Source organism: Nerophis ophidion, linkage group LG15, assembly GCF_033978795.1.
Source record: "Nerophis ophidion isolate RoL-2023_Sa linkage group LG15, RoL_Noph_v1.0, whole genome shotgun sequence".
In the NCBI taxonomy this organism is placed as follows: domain Eukaryota; kingdom Metazoa; phylum Chordata; class Actinopteri; order Syngnathiformes; family Syngnathidae; genus Nerophis; species Nerophis ophidion.
In genome coordinates, this window is record NC_084625.1 from 35630090 (window position 1) to 35649222 (window position 19133).

General features: G+C 40.6%; 1 protein-coding gene and 1 long non-coding RNA gene across 5 annotated transcripts in view; both read left to right on the plus strand.

Moving 5' to 3' along the window:
• stau2 (staufen double-stranded RNA binding protein 2) overlaps positions 1-19133 on the plus strand; it is a 315345-nt gene that overhangs the window by 215385 nt on the left and 80827 nt on the right. For all 4 annotated transcript variants that reach the window (XR_009809837.1, XM_061922079.1, XM_061922081.1 and 1 more), the window contains exon 12: positions 7413-7783. Coding sequence is in view for 3 of the 4 variants with exons in the window: in XM_061922079.1 (XP_061778063.1) it covers positions 7413-7783 (371 nt within the window). In the remaining variant the exon portion in view is untranslated. The remainder of the gene's footprint in view (positions 1-7412; positions 7784-19133) is intronic.
• LOC133569863 (uncharacterized) lies at positions 11253-12819 on the plus strand. The gene is made up of 3 exons (XR_009809951.1): positions 11253-11345; positions 11495-11554; positions 12112-12819. It is a non-coding gene; the product is annotated as an uncharacterized LOC133569863 (long non-coding RNA).

Genomic DNA, 19133 nt, shown 5'->3' on the forward strand with positions numbered 1-19133 from the left:
ATTATATAAAACTTTTTAGCTAAATTTCCACCAATTGAACTAACTGTAAAGTCCGCCATTTGTGATCTGCAGGTGGCTTTTTAGTGGCATATTCTGAACATGAACCTGAGCAAAAATCTTGACAAACATTTACAAATTGTTTGCTTTGTCAGTTGTAACAAAAATCTGAGAACGAGGCAGTTTTTTAATTGTATAATAATTAGTGCTGTCTAATGATTCATATTTCAAATAAAATAAATTGCACTTGTGGATTTTGAGAACTCATTAATTGCAGCAATCACTTGTTTGCTAAATAATTAGTTTTGAAAAAAGACCCCAACATTTTGTCATGTAATTTTATTGTTAAAATGTCATAAAGGAACAACATTTATTTAAAGTGTTTTATTCGAATGTACTTCATTTATTTCTTCAAAATAGTTCTCTAAAATACATCCCTCCATCTTCCTCCGCTTATCCGAGGTTGGGTCGCGGGGGCAGCAGCCTAAGCAGGGAAGCCCAGACTTCCCTCTCCCCAGCCACATCATCCAGCTCTTCCCGGGGAATCCCGAGGCGTTCCCAGGCCAGCCGGGAGACATAGTCTTCCCCACGTGTCCTGGGTCTTTCCTGTGGTCTCATAGGGAGGCGTTCATGTGGCATCCTGACCAGATACCCAAACCACCTCATCTGGCTCATCTCGTTGTTGAGAAGCAGCGACTTTACTTTGAGTTCCTCCGGGATGGCAGAGCTTCTCACCCTATCTCCAAGGGAGAGCCCCGCGACCTGGCGACGGAAACTCATTTCGGCCACTTGTACACGTGATCTCGTCCTTTCGGTCATGACCCAAAGCTCATGACCATAGGTGATGATGGGAACGTAGATCGTGCTAATTCTCATCCCAGTCGCTTCACACTCTGCTGCGAACCAATCCAGTGAGATCTGAAGATCCTACCCAGATGAACCATCAGGACCACATCATCTGCAAAAAGCAGAGACCTAATCCTGCATCCACCAAACCAGATACCCTCAACGCCTTGACTGCACCTAGAAATTCTGTCCACAAAAGTTATGAACAGAATCGGTGACAAAGGGCAGCCTTGGCGGAGTCCAATCCTCACTGGAAACGTGTCCGACTTACTGCCGGCAATGCGTACAGGGAGCGAACTGCCACAATCAGACAGTCCGATACCCCATACTCTCTGAGTACTCCCCACAGGACTTCCTGAGGGACACGGTGGAATGCCTTCTTCAAGTCAACAAAGCACATGTAGACTAGTTGGGCAAACTCCCATGTACCCTCAAGGACCCTGCCGGGAGTATAGATCTGGTCCAGAGTTCCACGATCAGGACGAAAACCACACTGTTCCTCCTGAATCCGAGGTTCGACTATCCGGCGTAGCCTCCTCTCCAGTACACCTGAATAGACCTTACCGGGAAGGCTGAGGAGTGTGATCCTACGATAATGGGAACACACCCTCTGGTTCCCCTTCTTAAAGAGAGGAACCACCACCCCGGTCCGCCAATCCAGACGTACCGCCCTTAATGTCCACACAATGCTGGTAAAAAATCCAAACCGCGTGTCTTAGTAGTTGTTGTTCTGATTGGATCCCCGCCGGGATTTACCCCGGCTTTTCTTCTGCAGGCCACTGTGATTGGATAGATTCCTTACTTGTCCCACTCCTCTAAAGAAAAAATTGAATATGATTGGATTTTGTCTGTCAACATTTTCTTCTCCTTTTTATTTTGTCAATTTAATTTTTGTTTTCGTCAACGGGCATTTGTTGTGATTCGTTATTGTCATGTTTTAGTCAAGGGAAAATACATTAGGGCGTTGACGATATATCTAAGTCTAATTTTTTTTGTCAAAAAAATTAACCCTGTTTTTAGAGATGTACACCAAGCCTCTGTCGCTAACTTAGCATTTAATTGGCTCAAGGAAACAGCTGTTTGCGGTATTTTCATATTAAAAGGCCCCCTCAGAATACACCTAATTTCTAATAAATACCTCGTACTCATTGCAGTTGAGTATAGAAAAGCCTGCCGAGTCAAAATTTCAGGAACTATTGTACATTTTTTTCTTATCCTGCATACACACACCCAACATCAGGTGTGCCCAAACTTTTTCAGCAGGCGAGCTACTTTTCAAATGACCAACTTGAGGTAATCTACCTCATCCCTCTTATATATTTAGTTGCTAACAAAAAGATCCATTTTATAAATAAGTTAATGGTGTTTCGTTAAGCATGTTCAACACAGACTACTTTCTACCATGAAGACAAGAGTATAGATTGGTGTACTACCTGATTCTGATGACTTGCATTAATTGGAAATAAGTTCCACAACTTCGAATTTGCAATGCAGAGGAGAAAAAAAAGTCGTCCTTTCTGTCTTAGTACCTCACGAAATTGGTTGGTTTTTGGTATGTTATTTGTCTAACTTCCATACTTTTTTATGCACTTTACAAGAAATACTTTGGAGGCAAACTTTGTAGCTTGCTAGCGAGAGCTAACTTTCTGAGACTCTTATTTTGTTAGCGGAGGCAGGATGGAGCAGCACTTTTGTTATGCAGGCAGGAACTGTGCGGTTGGTCTTTAGACTTTTGACAGCAGATATGTCGCGGGAGTTTGTTGAAATAAAAAGTTTTTCTCGCGTTTTTGCAGGTGTTTTGTTTTTTTCTTCATAATGAGCTCGGAGCAGCCAGCTTCATCCCACAAGATCCTCAGCTGCCATGAATATCAATCAAGTGAGGCCATAGTGAAGATTGATTAATTAGCTAATTTTTAGGTCTATTTTTTTAATGCCTAGCTGGCGATCGACTGACACACCCACCGCGATCGACCGGTAGTTCTCGCTCCCCCTAATTGGCCCCCTGCCCTACTGAGTGTGCATGTCCTTCCGGCCTTTGGCCTTTGTAAGCTGTGGGATGCGGTGTAACAACAAAGAGGGAGGTTTAGAGACAGGAAGGGAGCGTAAATGAAAAGAGAAATTAGAAGAGTGATTTTTCTCCTGTCTATTCCCATGGACGCCACAGCCAGGCTTTTCATTCAAGTTGCCACATTTCATTTCCTGCTGTGCATATGTGTGTGCGTCGGTTTGTCCGCTATTGTGTGCATGTGTGAACTATGCGAAGGTCTCGCTCGGCTGTGGTGATTTATAGGAGCGGGCTCTGGCCCTATCTGTTTTCGATCAGTCTCATGCTTGGTTCTGGCTTCCCTCCAGCACTCCCCAGGCCCACCGGACGCCCAGCATGGGCGGGACCCCTGGAAACTCACACTGCTCTCCTTTTTTCTTTCATTCCCTCCTTTCTTCTGAGTTTCACCACTTATTTTGCCCATCTTCTGTTTTCTCTCACTTGCCCCCACTTTGTGCAAATTGCTCAGTCTCACGCGTCTAACAGCAGCTTCAAACTATGGCTTCACATTGCAAACATCCTCACATTCACACCCACACACGCAGACCAGCACTCACATGGATTACATTCTCTGCCCCCCCCCCCCTCAGAGCCTCCGCCCATATCGCTCTTTGGCCGTGGCTGATGTCATGTTGGCCAGCATCTTTCCTTTTTATGAGGCTGCACAGCGAATTCACAGGCAACTTTGTGCAAATTTAAATCTGTGACTGGAAAGGGAGGCAAAGCCTGTTGTGTCATCGCTGGCGTGGGGGAGATTGCTGTTGTGTGAGTAATAACGCCTGGATTTCAAAGCCCCCTCCTGTGCCCGCTTCGTTTGTTATAAAGTTGGGCAGCGCCTTCTTTAGATTCCCAGAAACACTGACTAAGGTGTAAGCGTGCATATGTCCGTCTTTGTATGTGTGATGGTCATAGTAACTAAAACAGGAAGTATGCTGTCAGTCAGCCGCTCGCTCCAGCACTTTCTTCCCAGCTGTTGGTCCATATACACACAAACAAGCACAAAGACACACACACAGATGGTCTTCCTGTCTCTGGCGACCTTGGCTGGACTTCGGAGGTTCGGCATGGTTTTCACATCCACTCCTCCTGGCTCCCTCACTTTTATCCTCTCTCACTCCCTCTTCACATCTCATATTTGTCTTTCACGTCAGATATTATTTTAATTGGAGCCACAGAGTAACAAAAGTAGTGTACGTCCCCGACAGAGTTTTTCCTCCATCCACCTGTTGCGGCCATTTCAGGAAAGTGATGTCAGAGCGTGGTGGTCGCCAAGATAAACGGATGAGATTTGGATAGGGAGGGTCTGGAAAGCGGAGTGTTGCTTTGCCGGTTTGAACCGCAGCGTGTCTGGATGGAGCCGTGTCCTGTTAAAGAGAAGCCACAAAACAGATGCTTTGGTCTGTTAAATGCAAATTGCAGAGAACATTTTGATAGGCTACAGAAAAGCACTTGCAGGATGCGAGACACAGAATTTCGGATTTTTTCATATCCCTCTTTTAGAGAGCAAGGATTCCTAATTAAGGGCTAATCATCCATACAGATTTACTAATTGCATGTTTAGTCTATGGAACAATGGCCAAAGCTGCACCGCTTCTGGATTGGTTCCGGAAGCCCAGTAAAGACTCACAATCTACAACATGTCTTAGTCCCCCCACCTCTTTGGGTTAAGGCGTTCAAAGTGATTCCAGTTAGCAGAAATGCTGTTTCTCATCAGTGATGCAACGCATGCCGTTGTGTTGATATTGGTAAATGTGTTTCCGCTAGCCTTTCTTAATGGGGAAGGAGGCGGCGTCTTTCCCTGCGGAAATCTCAACCGAGCCCAGAACTGCCAAACCACACAAACTGCTCGTATGCTACTTTGGGAGCCAACACACACGCCGACACACATATGTAGGCACAAATGAAGTTGTGTCGCTGTGATTTTAGTGGTTCTGTACCATTGTGATGTTTTACTTCCTATGGAATACCAGAAGTTTAGTAAGCTCTTTAATTATAGACTTTTTTCCTTAGTTCCACAATTTTCCGAAATCAGAAAAAGTATTTAACAACAGATTAGACGAATTTCAAGACATAAGTGCAACAGTGGCACACAGCCCAATACGAATACAGAGCTAAATTGTCAACATTGATGGCTCTAATCATACAATTACCAATGCAAATGATTGTAAACTGTGTGCAGCTTCAGTGTTATGGATCTAACAAAAGCATTTGACACAATCCATCCATCATCGTCTTCCGCTTATTCGAGGTCGGGTCGTGGGGGCAGCAGCTTAAGCAGCGAAGCCCAGACTTTCCTCTCCCTAGCCACTTCGTCCAGCTCTTCCCGGGGGACCCCGAAGCGTTCCAGGCCAGCCGGGAGACATAGTCTTCCCAACGTGTCCTGGGTCTTCCCCGTGGCCTCCTACCGGTTGGACGTGCCCTAAACACCTCCCTAGGGAGGCGTTCGGGTGGCATCCTGATCAGATGGCCGAACCACCTCATCTGGCTCCTCTCGATGTGGAGGAGCAGCGCTTTACTTTGAGCTCCTCCCAGATGGCAGAGCTTCTCACCCTATCTCTAAGGGAGAGCCCAGCCACCCGGCGGAGGAAACTCATTTCGGCCGCTTGTACCCGTGATCTTGTCCTTTCAGTCATGACCCAAAGCTCATGACCATAGGTAAGGATGGGAACGTAGATCGAACGGTAAATTGAGAGCTTTGCCTTCCGGCTCAGCTCCTTCTTCACCACAACGGATCGATACAACGTCCGCATTACTGAAGACGCAGCACCGATCCGCCTGTCGATCTCACGATCCACTATTCCCTCACTCGTGAACAAGACTCCAAGGTACTTAAACTCCTCCACTTAGGGCAGGGTCTCCTCCCCAACCCGGTGATGGCACTCCACCCTTTTCCGGGCGAGAACCATAGACTCTGACTTGGAGGTGCTGCGAACCGATCCAGTGAGAGCTGAAGATCCCGGCCAGATGAAGCCATCAGGACCACATCATCTGCAAAAAGCAGAGACCTAATCCCGCGGCCACCAAACTGGAACCCCTCAACGCCTTGACTGCGCCTAGAAATTCTGTCCATAACATTTCACACAATTAACTCATAATATCTTGATTAACAAATTGGAACAGTTTGGCAGAGGTTGGTCTTGAACTGGGTAATCAGCTACTTAACCAACAGGAATCAATACTTGAAGCTGGGCGAGCACTCGTCTGCAGCTTTAAGTATATCTTACGGTGGACCTCAAGGATCAGTATTGGGACCAAAATTGTTCTGTCTTTATTTAAACAACATTTGTAAAGTTACAAAGGACTACAAGTTAGTATTTTTTGTTCAAGGTAGAACCCACAGAAGCAAATTCAAATAACAGAAGAAATTAACAAACTAAAGAAATGGTTTGACACAACAGACTAACCTTTATATCTAAAAAAAAAAAAAAACTCTAATAATGAATAGGGCAAAATATGTTCCGGTTCAAAAAATACTCCATATTCTCTACTGCAAATTACAACCTATTAGTTTTCTCTTCATGTGAACTTGATGGATATTTGTTTTATTTATTGTTTTGTGGAATGAAACAGGAGTGAACAAATGTGTTGGAACTTTTTATGAAAGGAAAAGGGGTAGGATTCAGTCAGCTCTGCTTCTTTTTACTCCTTTTTGGAAATGTTGGAATGTTAAATTGTAAACTCGTAATTGAAACACTGCAACTATATGTATGTTAGAAGTAAACCAACCCCAATACCAAGAATTATATTATGTCTTATAGGCCTCAGTTGATGTTTTCAGAGTTGCATTTCGGTGGCAACGTTCCTCTGTATTTTCTCACAATTTCTAAGGAGAGATTGCAATTTCTAACACCCGAAAACTCTTTTAGCTTTACATATTGATGGGCAAGAGGTGGGAATAGACGAGCTCATGCTTCTTCCTACTCCATTTTAAAAGTTATTGAACGGCTCTGTTTTTAAAATGTTGTCTTATCTGACTTATTATTTGACTTACCTGACAACCATTTGTGAGTTACGCATTTCGGAAGTATAATTGCCTTGGTGCAAAACATAAATGTCCATTGCAGAAGACACTGGTTGTCAGCACAATGTTGTGCTTTATGGTATTCTATCATGTTCATATGCATTGTATTTACTTTAGTTTCTCACCAGTGGCGTTCCTTCTTTTTAATAGTCCGCTTGAGATGGTTTCCTGTGGACGGGACTCTCACTGCTGTCTTGGAGCCACTATCGATTGAACTTTCACAGTATCATGTTAGACCCGCTCGACATCCATTGCTTTCGGTCCCCTAGAGGGGGGGGGGGTTGCCCACATCTGAGGTCCTCTCCAAGGTTTCTCATAGTCAGGATTGTCACTGGCGTCCCACTGAATGTGAATTCTCCCTGCCCACTGGGTGTGAGTTTTCCTTGCCCTTTTGTGGGTTCTTCCGAGGATGTTGTAGTCGTAATGATTTGTGCAGTCCTTTGAGACATTTGTGATTTGGGGCTATATAAATAAACATTGATTGATTGATTCTATCTCTCCCAGCCCCAAAAGGTCTTCTCCACCTCAGCCCTGACGTTTACCAGGAGATGGAGGCCAGCAGGAAGCAGGGGGGCAGTGCCCCAGCCCCTAACAGGAGTGGTTGCGGTGTGTCCATCAACTATATGGCCTCCAAAGATGCGAATCCCTCTGCCGCCCCGCTACCACCTGGACACACTCCTTCATACTACAGCGCTCCATCCTCCTCTTCTGGGCCGACAACCACCATGGCCAGAGATCTGCTGCTAAACGGTCAGTCGCCGACCGTCGACCCTCCTGCGCCGCCATTGAAGGGGAATAGTCCGCCCTTAGCCTGTGGTGGCTCCGTGCAACCTGCGCAGCAGCTGGAGTACCTGGCTCGCATTCAGGGCTTCCAGGTAAGCTGCACTACTACTTAGGTCTCGATAAGTTAAAAATGCAAAGAGATAGAGGGAACATCTATTTCTCCTGAGGCAAATGGAAATAGGATAGCTCTTGAATGTCCTCTATTCTGAAAAATTTACTTTTCAAAGATGTTATAAAAGTAATATGCTTGTTTGAACACCAGCCAAGTGAAAAATCGCTCATCCCCTAGTTTATTTACTCTATTTTTGAAGGCAATGAACGATTTTGAACTTCTGTATTGTTATGACATAATAAACAAAAAACCCTTTTTATTGTATTATTTTATTTAAAAAATGTTTATTATTAAAATGTAAAAAGTACAATTGATTCAATATGTATTTAAAACAAAAGTTAACTCCTACCTAATGCATATGATGCTGTCCTTGACTAGACCTGAGCTAAATAACGCTGCCCCATCTCTACATCCATATTTTCAGGGACAACTTTGTTTGGGAAAAAATAAAAAATAAACATCTTTAAAAAAAGCTTGGAGCTGTGGCAACTGTCAGCAACATATATTAATTTTTTTTATGAGCAAATAAGCTAACCTAGCATTACAGCCTGTTAAAATGTGAGTGTACTGTAATGTTAGCACAGTGGCTCACATAGTGTTGCTAACATTTGTGTCCTCATGTTTCACTCTTTAATGCGACATTGTTGAAATATACGACATCCATTACATTTGACTAAGTTGTAGTTTACTGTACCGGTGAAAATAAAAAAAAATTAAAATTGTGCAAAATGTCCTACATCCATCCAACCATTAATTTTCTACCGCTTGTCCTGTGTCAGTAAGTAAACTTCAAATGTGAAACTAATATTAGACATAGGCTCATTACATGCAAAGTGAGGCGAAATTTTCAATTTGAGGTTTTCATAAACTGTTAGCCATGATCAACAACATTATATCAAAAGAAGGCTTACAAAATATTCAGTTGCATGTTTTGAGCCTTTATTTATCAGTTATTTAGTTATTTGTTAGTTTCACCTTGTAACTTTATTTGTTGGAAAAAACAAATCTTTGCACAACATCCAATTTTTTGGAGTTGCACCTTTTTTTTTTTATCTAAGAAAGTGGCTAGAAAGCACAATAGGGCTTCTTAGAGCCAAACACTCTGTCAGACAGAGGCATAGACAAACACAAGCTACAGAAACACAAAACGGCGTGTCCTGGAAGGTCTTAAACAAGTACTCATACACACACACTTTGCAACTTCCATCTTAATCCCAGCACTAAAGTCATCCATTAGGATGTCAAAATGAGACTTTAAAGTACCACTGATTTCAGTGAGTGACTATGCAAGTCTTTCCAAAAATCATGAAACACACTCCTACCCTCACTTGCCTCACACACTGTGTGGTCTTGGCTAACCTGTGCGCTTAGAAAGAAGAAAAATCACTCGCACGTATATGCACTCATCATTCCTTTTATTAAAGCACGTGCGCCTCGCATGTGCGCCTGTGGTGAGACATCGCAAGAACAGACATTTAAGACATTCAAACCGCTCAGAAACACCTTCTCTGTTTTTTTCTTTCTCACTGAACATTATTGGCAAGTTATAGATTTAGACCTTCATTATCACACAATCCAAACACATGCATATCAGCGGTTGCTCATATGAGCTACTTTTTATAAAAAATGTTGAGAAATATTTGAACTTAAAACGACTGATGGTTCTCTTGTTAGGCATTATTGTTGCTCTGAGCTTGTGTGCATGCGCGTCTCTGTGTGCGTCTCTGCGTGTGCAAGGGTGCGTAACTCAAAACAGCCTGGCAAAGCGCAAGCACACAAATACATATGTACACATGCATGCAGCAGGTTTTGGTTAGCGGAAATGAAGAGTCAGGATAAGCCGGGGTGTCTTGTTTTCCACATGTGCCAAGTCAAATGTGCTTTAACTTGCATGTATATTTGACTCCCTTAATTGTGTGAATGCTTATGTAATTCTACACCAACATTAATATATTTATTATTCTTATTCTTCCTCTTCCGTGACGTTTTTCGTCCGCCTACTCCTTCCACATTTTTCTTTGGAGGTAATAAACACATCAGAACTTGAAAAAGGAATTCAAGCTGTAATTGAGACATGTAGGCAACACTGTATGTGTTTTATTGAAGGGATGTTTTACATCATAGTGGTTTGTAATGAACCCCTCTGGTTTAAGGCATATGTACTGTATTCATATGTGAGTATGTGGTCTGAGCACACACCACACATCCTAAATGTTCTAGCCACAAAAATGCACTGCCCTTGTTTTTCTACTAGATGCATAGAAGACATGTCACTTTGTGTCAGTCTGTCAATAATATCAAGTATAATATCAAATAATATCAATCTGTTGTTAAACAGTATTTCGATAATTTTAGCAATTTAGAGAAACAGGTCTGTATTTTGTAAACTGGTGTTTGTCACTAGTCTTACAAATTGGTACGACTTTTGCTGTTTTCATTTTATCTGGGACTTTCCCTGTTTGGAATGATAGGTTGTTGCTTTATGTTAAACGATCTGAAACCTCTTCGATAACCTTTATCAACATATCAATAGCAATTGCATTACAATCTATTGAGGTCTTGGATTTATTTTTCTTCACATATTTAGAACAGTGTCAGCCTTTCTTGTAGATCGCTTGTGTGGTCAGAAGCATTTAAAATATGTACAACTCCTTTGGTTTTGTTGTTTATCTTTGGGTTGCTAGGCAACGGCTTTGAGCTAGCATTGAGCTAGTTAGTCCCTGGCTTTTCGGCACTTTCAGTTCGCCTATTTTAGGGAATCTGTGCCTCCCACTAAACAGAGTTGAAGTCAGATATGTTAGTCAAATATGTTAATAATAATAATCAAAAAAATGTGTGTATAAGGCGCATTCTGTAAACTTAATTGGAACGTTTTCTTTAAAAAATAAATAATCTAACCTATGATGTGATGTGTTGCTAACTGCCGCCTGTGCCATTAACCTGCTGCTACTGCGAGTGTAGGATGACGTCACATCGTGTCACGGTCAAAGAGGCTAGTGGAGCAATTTTATCTGATTGATAATCTTTTACAATGAAAAGTGGGACATCAAAGTTATCCGCTGCAGGAAGGAGGAGGAGGAAATTTAGGCTGAAAGCAGAGGTATGTATTTACATTTAACTCTAAATGATTTTTAGCATTAGCATCATTAGTTTTCTTATATGGGCTAACAGGTTGTTGTTGCTGGTATTGTAATTCAGAGACCAGCAAGAATAGTTTGCATACAGTAACTATCAGCTCAATTGCATGAACTTCTGAAGTATTCAGAAAGTAAATAAGCAACATCTGTAAAGCAGAAAATTAAGAAATGCACTGAGGTGAAAAAGTCAGTAGCCCAAACTTAAACTGTATTTAATGTTAGCTCAGCTATTTGCTCATTTGCCTGAAGTGTAAGCTATTATTTAAATAAAATAATGGATGCTATTTATGATGTCATGAAATCAGAACGTATTTACAGCCACGACAGGCACCTGGAGTAGCTGCTACAGAGGAGGAGCTGGCACTGTGTTCGTATGTTCACCTGAGCCTCACCGTGAAGAAACATGTAGGTTTTTGAATATTGTTGGAGGGTAATTTCTATCCATTATGTATGTTTTATTCATCAAAAAATAAATTTTGATTGTAGAAAAAATTTCTATAGAGTTACAATGCATGCAGAGATGACATGTGTGCTATTTGTCATTTACACTACAGCATCTATTCAGACAGCAGCAGCACTTTTGCTGCTGAGAGACAGACGACATGTAGATCCAGGTGAGTGGTTTTTTGGAATCCTTTCTCAATTATAGAGTATATAACATATTTTCTTAACAGTAATACATCTAAATCAATATCAGACTAATCTTTGCCACAAACATTTTTAAATACTCTCCAGAAATCCTGTTTTACTTTGGCTGCATTGCAATTTGTGCTTAAATGTATTTTAATACTAATAACTATATGCTGCAAGAGAAATTAATAAATATTAATCATGAATTAACTTGCATGCCCAAACTAGTGTTCAGTGCTGTGATATGGGCTTTTTAGCAATAGATAAGTGTAATTAGTATAACTCCACAGCTAGATTTGAAAATAAGAGGTTATATTGTACATATACTATGGGTAACACCTAAATTACACGCATATATATTATATATACATTTTGATATATAATTACAGTATATCATACATACTCATTAACAGGGCAAAGTGAACACACAAAACAGTCAACACTGAAAATGTTGGTCTTGTATTATATTTAAATCATCATCATTAATACATCGACATATGTATTTCAATGTTTTTCTGTGTGTGTGTTAATTTTCTTATAGGATAATGAAGCAGTAGCAGCAGACTCAATGTTAAAATCCATCAACCTGAGGGCACATCTTCAGCTTCAACAGATGCCTGTGAATCTATCAAAGCTGCCCCCATTGATCCTGCTGACTGACTACACCATTTAAAGGCCTACTGAAATGAGATTTTCTTACTTAAACGGGGATAGCAGGTCCAATCTATGTGTCATACTTGATCATTTTGCGATATTGCCATATTTTTGCTGAAAGGATTTAGTAGAGAACATCGACGATAAAGTATGCAACTTTTGGTCGCTAATGAAAAAGCCTTGCCTTTACCGGAAGTAGCAGACGATGTGCGCGTGACGTCACTGGTTGTAGGGCTCCTCACATCCTCACATTGTTCATAATGTGAGTCTCCAGCAGCAAGAGCTATTCGGACCGAAAAAGCGACAATTTCCCCATTAATTTGAGCGAGAATGAAAGACTCGCGGATGAGGAAATTTAGAGTGACGGACTAGAAAAGTTTAAATTTTTATTTTAATTTGTATTTCTTATTATTTTTTTTTATAAATTTTTTAAATTTTTTATGTATTAATTATTATTATTTTTGTTTTTGATGTTGTTTTTTTTGTTTTTTCCCCCTCCCTCAGGGGGGGACTTCGACAGGGCGGTTGCTGGTTGTTCCATCTCCATTGTTGGGGTCCCTCCGGGTGGGGTGGGTGGTTCCCGCGGCCCTGCGCTGGGTGATCCTGTGGCGGCCGACTTGGGTCGGGTGGCCTGGTGTGGACCGCGCCTTGCTCCCCGGGGGTGGGGTCGTGGGGGCCCTGGTGCTGGTGGGGCGGGGGTGGTCTTCCCGTCCGGCTGCGGGAAGTCTCTGGGTACCCCCGGGCGGGGCGTCCCGTCTTTCAGCCCGTGTGGGGGGTTGTCTCTTGCTGGCTTGGGGTCTGGCCGTCCGCTGCTTCTCTCGTTCCCAGTCCTCTACCGGGCGCATCTGTCTGCGGCCTGCTGCTGGCTCTTCCGGGCGGCGCGGTGGGCCGGGCTCTGGGGTTCCCATCGCTGGCCGGCCTGGCTGCGTGGGGCCGGTGGTCCCTGGTTCGCCGGGCGCCACACTTGCTGTTTGGGTTGGGCTCTCTGGGCGGCTGGGGCCGTACTCTGGCTCCCACGTACACTGGGACTCAAATATATTGTACATACAAACACACATACTGTATACTCACACACACACACCGTTACTCATACATACAAACGTCCATACATAGGTACCTACGCTCCCACATACATACACAAATACATTACATACCTACATACTCCAAGTCTGTCCATCCACACGCACATTCACGGTACAAACATACACAATGTACATATACATTCACTGTACAAACAAACATACATATACTTTACATATAAATTTACTGTACAAACATTCATATACACATTCTGTTCATACACAAGTACATATACATACATACACTCATGCACATAATCACGTTTCATCAAACATATCAACGTTGTTGCCCTAGGGCAGGGGTAGGGAACCTATGGCTCTAGAGCCAGATGTGGCTCTTTTGATGACTGCACCAGGCTCTCAGATAAATCTTAGCTGACATTGCTTAACACGATAAGTAATGAATAATTACCCTGGTAATCACGGTGTCAAAAATAATGTTCAAAATATAAAACATTCTCATGCATTTTCATCCATCCATCCTGTTTCTACCGCACCTATTCAAGAAGTCGCATTAATGGTAAGAAGTATTTTATTCATTTTTGGTTAGCCTCAGAATAACAATGTTATTAAAAAGAATAAGAGACTTATTATATTCTAAAAATGTAGGTCTTTCTTAAAAATGCATGCATATAGTTGTATTTACTGTTAAAAAAAAAAAAATTATATCGCTCTCACGGAAATACTTTAAAAAATAGTTGGCTTGTATGGCTCTCTCAGCCAAAAAGGTTCCCGACCCCTGCCCTAGGGTAAACTGGGTAACACATGACATACTGACAAAGCTTAACCTATTGTTACTATCACAATCTACAAGATTAATATAGATTGCCTCTCTCTCTTCCCCTCCATCTTTCGGTATTCCTTTTTATTTAATAATTATTATTATCTAAATTTTATTTATCTTTCTAGTTATTATGTATACATATTGTTGCATTTGAACACCTGTATTATTGATAATAGAGGTGAACTATTGGTATTGTTCTTAATCAATAGCGCTTTTTCTATTGGTATTTGTATTGCTCCTGTTGTAGTTTAAAAATGCTCAATGTCCTTACTATATTATTATTTATTTCACTAACTGCTTATTTGCTATCACTTTTCCTATCATATTTGTACATATTGTATGTGCTGGTGTTGTTCTATTGTTGTTATTGTTGTATTTGCTGTTGTTGTTTTTGTCTCTCTGTCTAATCCCCCTCTTATCCCAACAATTTCCCCCTCTGTCTTCCTTTTTTTTCTCTTTCTATCCCTTCTTGCTCTGGCCCGGCTGCACCAAATGATAATATAAATACATTTAATAAAGTCAAATTCAAATAAGGCAACAAGAGAAGTATCCTACACTTCTCTTTTGTAAAGTAAATCTGAACAGCCGATATGGGCATCTACATCAACTATATGATTTGCCTGAGAAGCTGGACAGGACAGAAAAAAAAAAAAAGAAAAAGAAAAAAGTAAAAAAAAAAATTTAAAAAGGCGATTGCATTGGGAGCGATTCAGATGTTTTTAGACACATTTACTAGGATAATTCTGGAAAATCCCTTATCTTTGTATTGTGTTGCTAGTGTTTTAGTGAGTTAAATAGTACCTGATAGTCGGAGGGGTTTGTCCACGGGTGTGTTGACGCCATTTTCTGAGGGAAGTGACGGCAGATGCAGCACGACAGAAGCTCCGCTAGTCTTCGGTAAGACGCGACTTATTTCCACAATTTTCTCACCGAAAACTGCCGGTCGACATGTAGTCGGGATCCATGTTCGCTTGACCGCTCTGATCAATAGGAAATCTTCACCTATGGGAATTTTAAACTAGGAAACACCGTGTGTTTGTGTGGCTAAAGGCTAAAAGCTTCCCACCTCCACCTTTCTACTTTGACTTCTCCATTATCAATTGAACAAATTAAAAAAGATTCAGCAACACAGATGTTCAAAATACTGTGTAATTATGCGATGAAAAAAGAGACGACTTTTAGCTGTGAATGGTGCTGGGCTAATATGTCCCCTCCAACCAATAACGTCACAAACACGCGTCGTCATACGCGTCATCATTCCGCGTCATCATTCCGCGACGTTTTCAACCGGAAACTCCGCGGGAAATTTTAAATTGTAATTTAGTTAACTAAACCGGCTGTTATTGGGATGTGTTGCAATGTTAATATTACATAATTGATATATAAACTATCAGACTGCGTGGTCGGTAGTAGTGGGTTTCAGTAGGCCTTTAACTGACATACTAAGAATTGAATTACTTAGCCAAGGATCTTATGAGGTAAACTCAGATTTCACATTCCCGAAGAGCTGAGATAAGTTTCCATCACCAATACTGCCACAGACATTTAATGAACATAGAGAAAATTAAGAGAACGTGGCTCTTGTATTTCCCCAATGTTCTTTGGTTTTGGCACTACATTTGTAGGTTTTAAGTTATTTTATTCTCAGGGAAATCATTTAAATTGTTTATATTTTTTCTTTAGGTTGAATTTTTTTATCTTTACATGTCAAATAAAATATTGCTTACTGTGTTACAGTTTATTCCTTTATTGATTTCTTTAAACAAGCGCCACATTTTTATCTTGACAATCCATTCCTAATGGTAACCTAATTTCCACAATTGGATTATAATGGTGTCACATCAGCATTAAAATGGACATGAACTGTTTTTCTTGCACAATCTAATGAAAACTGTTTCAAAATATGACACCTTTTGACTGCTGCGTTTTAACATGTGGTTTAAAAAAATTATACTGCCTACGCAACTTTGCATTGCTAATTGCCTCTACTCCGGTGATGTAAATATTATATGGTGCCACACACTGATTACAGACTGTATAATTAAAAAAAGTGTTCCAGTTTTTAACTTTGAATAATACGAGTTGTTTACGACAAGCAAGGACCCTGCCAGCAGATTAGCACAGCCATGTTTGCAATTAATAGGGGTGTAACGGTACACAAAAATTTCGGTTCGGTACATACCTCGATTTAGAGGTCACGGTTTGGTTCATTTTCGGTACAGTAAGAAAACAACAAAATATAAATTTGTTGGTTATTTCTTTACCAAATTTGTAAACAATGGCTTTATCCTTTTTACATTGGGAACACTATAATAATTCTGCTCACGTTAATCAACATAAAACTGCCTCAACGTGTTGCTCAGATTAAATAAAATGACAAAACTTTTCTTCTACTCATAAAAAGTGCAACATTAAACAGTTTCAAGTCAACTCATCGTGCTTGATTTATTACAGCATTTGGGAAGCCTGTATTTTATTTTTATTATGTAAATGTTATATTTGTATCAACATGTGATAGCAGGGACCCTGCCATTCAAAACTAGGCTGCTACATTACTAATGATTATTGTAACTATAGCTGAAAAAAATAGTACAATAGCAATAGGAGAGACTATTCATCCCTGAACACCATGGAGTTCATGTAGGCTTATATGATGCAGTTACGCTAAAAGCAAATTAGCCTTCACCTTAAACCGGGACTGCGAGTGAGCTGAGCTGCAGTTTGTTTCTAGAAAGTCAACGGGCTCATAGTGATGTTAGTAGTAGTTGACTTAGAAGTGTTCAGTATAATCTGGGGAGAGTCCGCTGCTCACCTGCTAAACACCTTTCTGCTCGACGCTAAAGCGCTGACTACATGCGCTCTGAATACGCACTGCTGATTGGCTGTTACCGCTATGGTTGTAACCAATCAGATGGTTGTGTGGGTGGGACAATGCTGGGTGCTGTGTAGAAGACGGAGGCAGAAAGCAGAGCAGCTTATTAAGACTTTAGCATAGGCGGCTACTTCATATGTTCGTATGAAAACTCGTTCGGTACTCCTCCGCACCGAACCGAAACCCTTGTACCGAAACGGTTCAATACAAATACACGTACCGTTACACCCCTAGCAATTAACAGTATAAAAATTACATGCTGGTATTTGTGAGTGGCGTGTACTTTCAGTGTCAATTAGGACTTATTACATCCCTCCTAATTTTTTGAGTAAGTTTACAGGTAAACTAATCTTTGAAGTCAAACCCACTCGTAATCACATTTGCATACGTAATTTACTAGTGCAATTCCATTAACCGCCACCTTGCACAATAGAAATAAATAGAATGGCTCAAAATAGCACTAGGAATATTCCCCAAAGTCAGGAAAATCTTACTAATACAGCGACGTTCAGTTAATTACACAAGCAAATGGGCCTAAACAAAATATTAGTCTGACTGGGTTCCCGAATGAGAATCCAAGCTAAGCCCACCACGATTCAAAAAGTCAAGGGTGAGTGCAAGGACTGGGAATCTTAAGTCTCGCAGTACATGGCTTGAACTGTATGAACATTTTTAAGAATATTCCATGTCGGTTATATACACTTGAACTGAGGTTGCAGGAAGTCGAATTGCATTTCCAATTTAATTTGAAGAAATTTGAATTGAAATTCCAAGAAATTCATGTTTATAATTTTGATGTATTCCAGAATCAACTACTGCGACATTGTTCAACCATTTCAAACTGTTTCAAAGTCCATCCATCCATCCATTTTTTACCGCTTGTCCCTTTCGGGGTCACGGGGGGTGCTGGATAGAGCCTATCTGAGCTGCATTCGGGTTGTAGGCGTGTCCACCCTGAAAGTCAAAATACTAAAACTCAATTCTGGATTTTTAGCACTCTAGGTGATATCATTCTAACACTTAGCATTTGAGTGTTTTGGCAAGTATTGTAGGTAGAAAACTAAATGTAATGAATATTGTTACTTGGCGCTATTTTGTTAGCGTGCTAATTTATTCAGTGTTAGCATTTTAGCAAATTTTTGTAGGTATAAACTAAAAGTCATAAATATTGTTACTTTCACACTAGACACTCAATTTCCAAAAATGATATACTTTATTCAAGTAACCAAAATGGAGGGGCTTTCTTCAGCTGAATTTCCCCCAGGGATCAATAAAGTACTTTCTATTGTATTCTATTCTATTTTGGTATTAAGGTCAAAACCTTAGTCAATTGTGACAGATTATTCCTGTTACTTAGCTATAAGGAACTTCTCTGAATAACAATGAATTTAATGCCACTTCCTGTAATTCCAACTCAGCATCCTGTTGGGCGGAACCAATTCAATTTAAAGATACATTGAAGACACATTGATTTAATTATTCTGAATGTGGAACTTAGCACCTGTTCACGATATATGGCTTAGGATAAAGATAATATCCCAATAGTCAAGTTTCAAAGAAAAACTAAAACATTTACATAAGTAATATTTTGTTGCATAATTTAAAAACAAAGAGCAATGGTATTAATTGAATGACACCGTTTTACCGCAAAATAAATGTAAACAGGAGTTTTTAGGTGTCTGACGTACAGATAGTTTTTTGAAGTCATCTCGAAAACATCTCATGTTGATCTAAACAGGTGTTTTTAGGTGTCTTACAAACTGATACTTTTTTCAAGTCATCTCGAAAACATCTCGTGTCTCTCAAGTAGATCAACTCTTTTAAGTATACATACTGTATTTGCAATTTGTATATTTTGATATTGTATAAATGAAGTTTAGAATCCTAAAATCAAAGCAACATTTCTACTGATTAGTTTAAAGCAGGGGTCTCAAGCTTAATTTACCTGGGGGCCACTGAATGCAGAAACTGGGTGAGGCTGGGCCGCTAGAAAAGTTTTCTTAAAAAATCTAACATGCACTTTTTAATGAATTTACCTTCTATGAATGGCTTTCCCGCCCTAGCAACATACTTTCCAACCCTCATGATTTTTCCAGGAGACTCCTGAATTTCAGTGCACCTCCCGACAATCTACCGGTGCAACCATTTTCCTGAATTTGTCCCAAATTTCACCC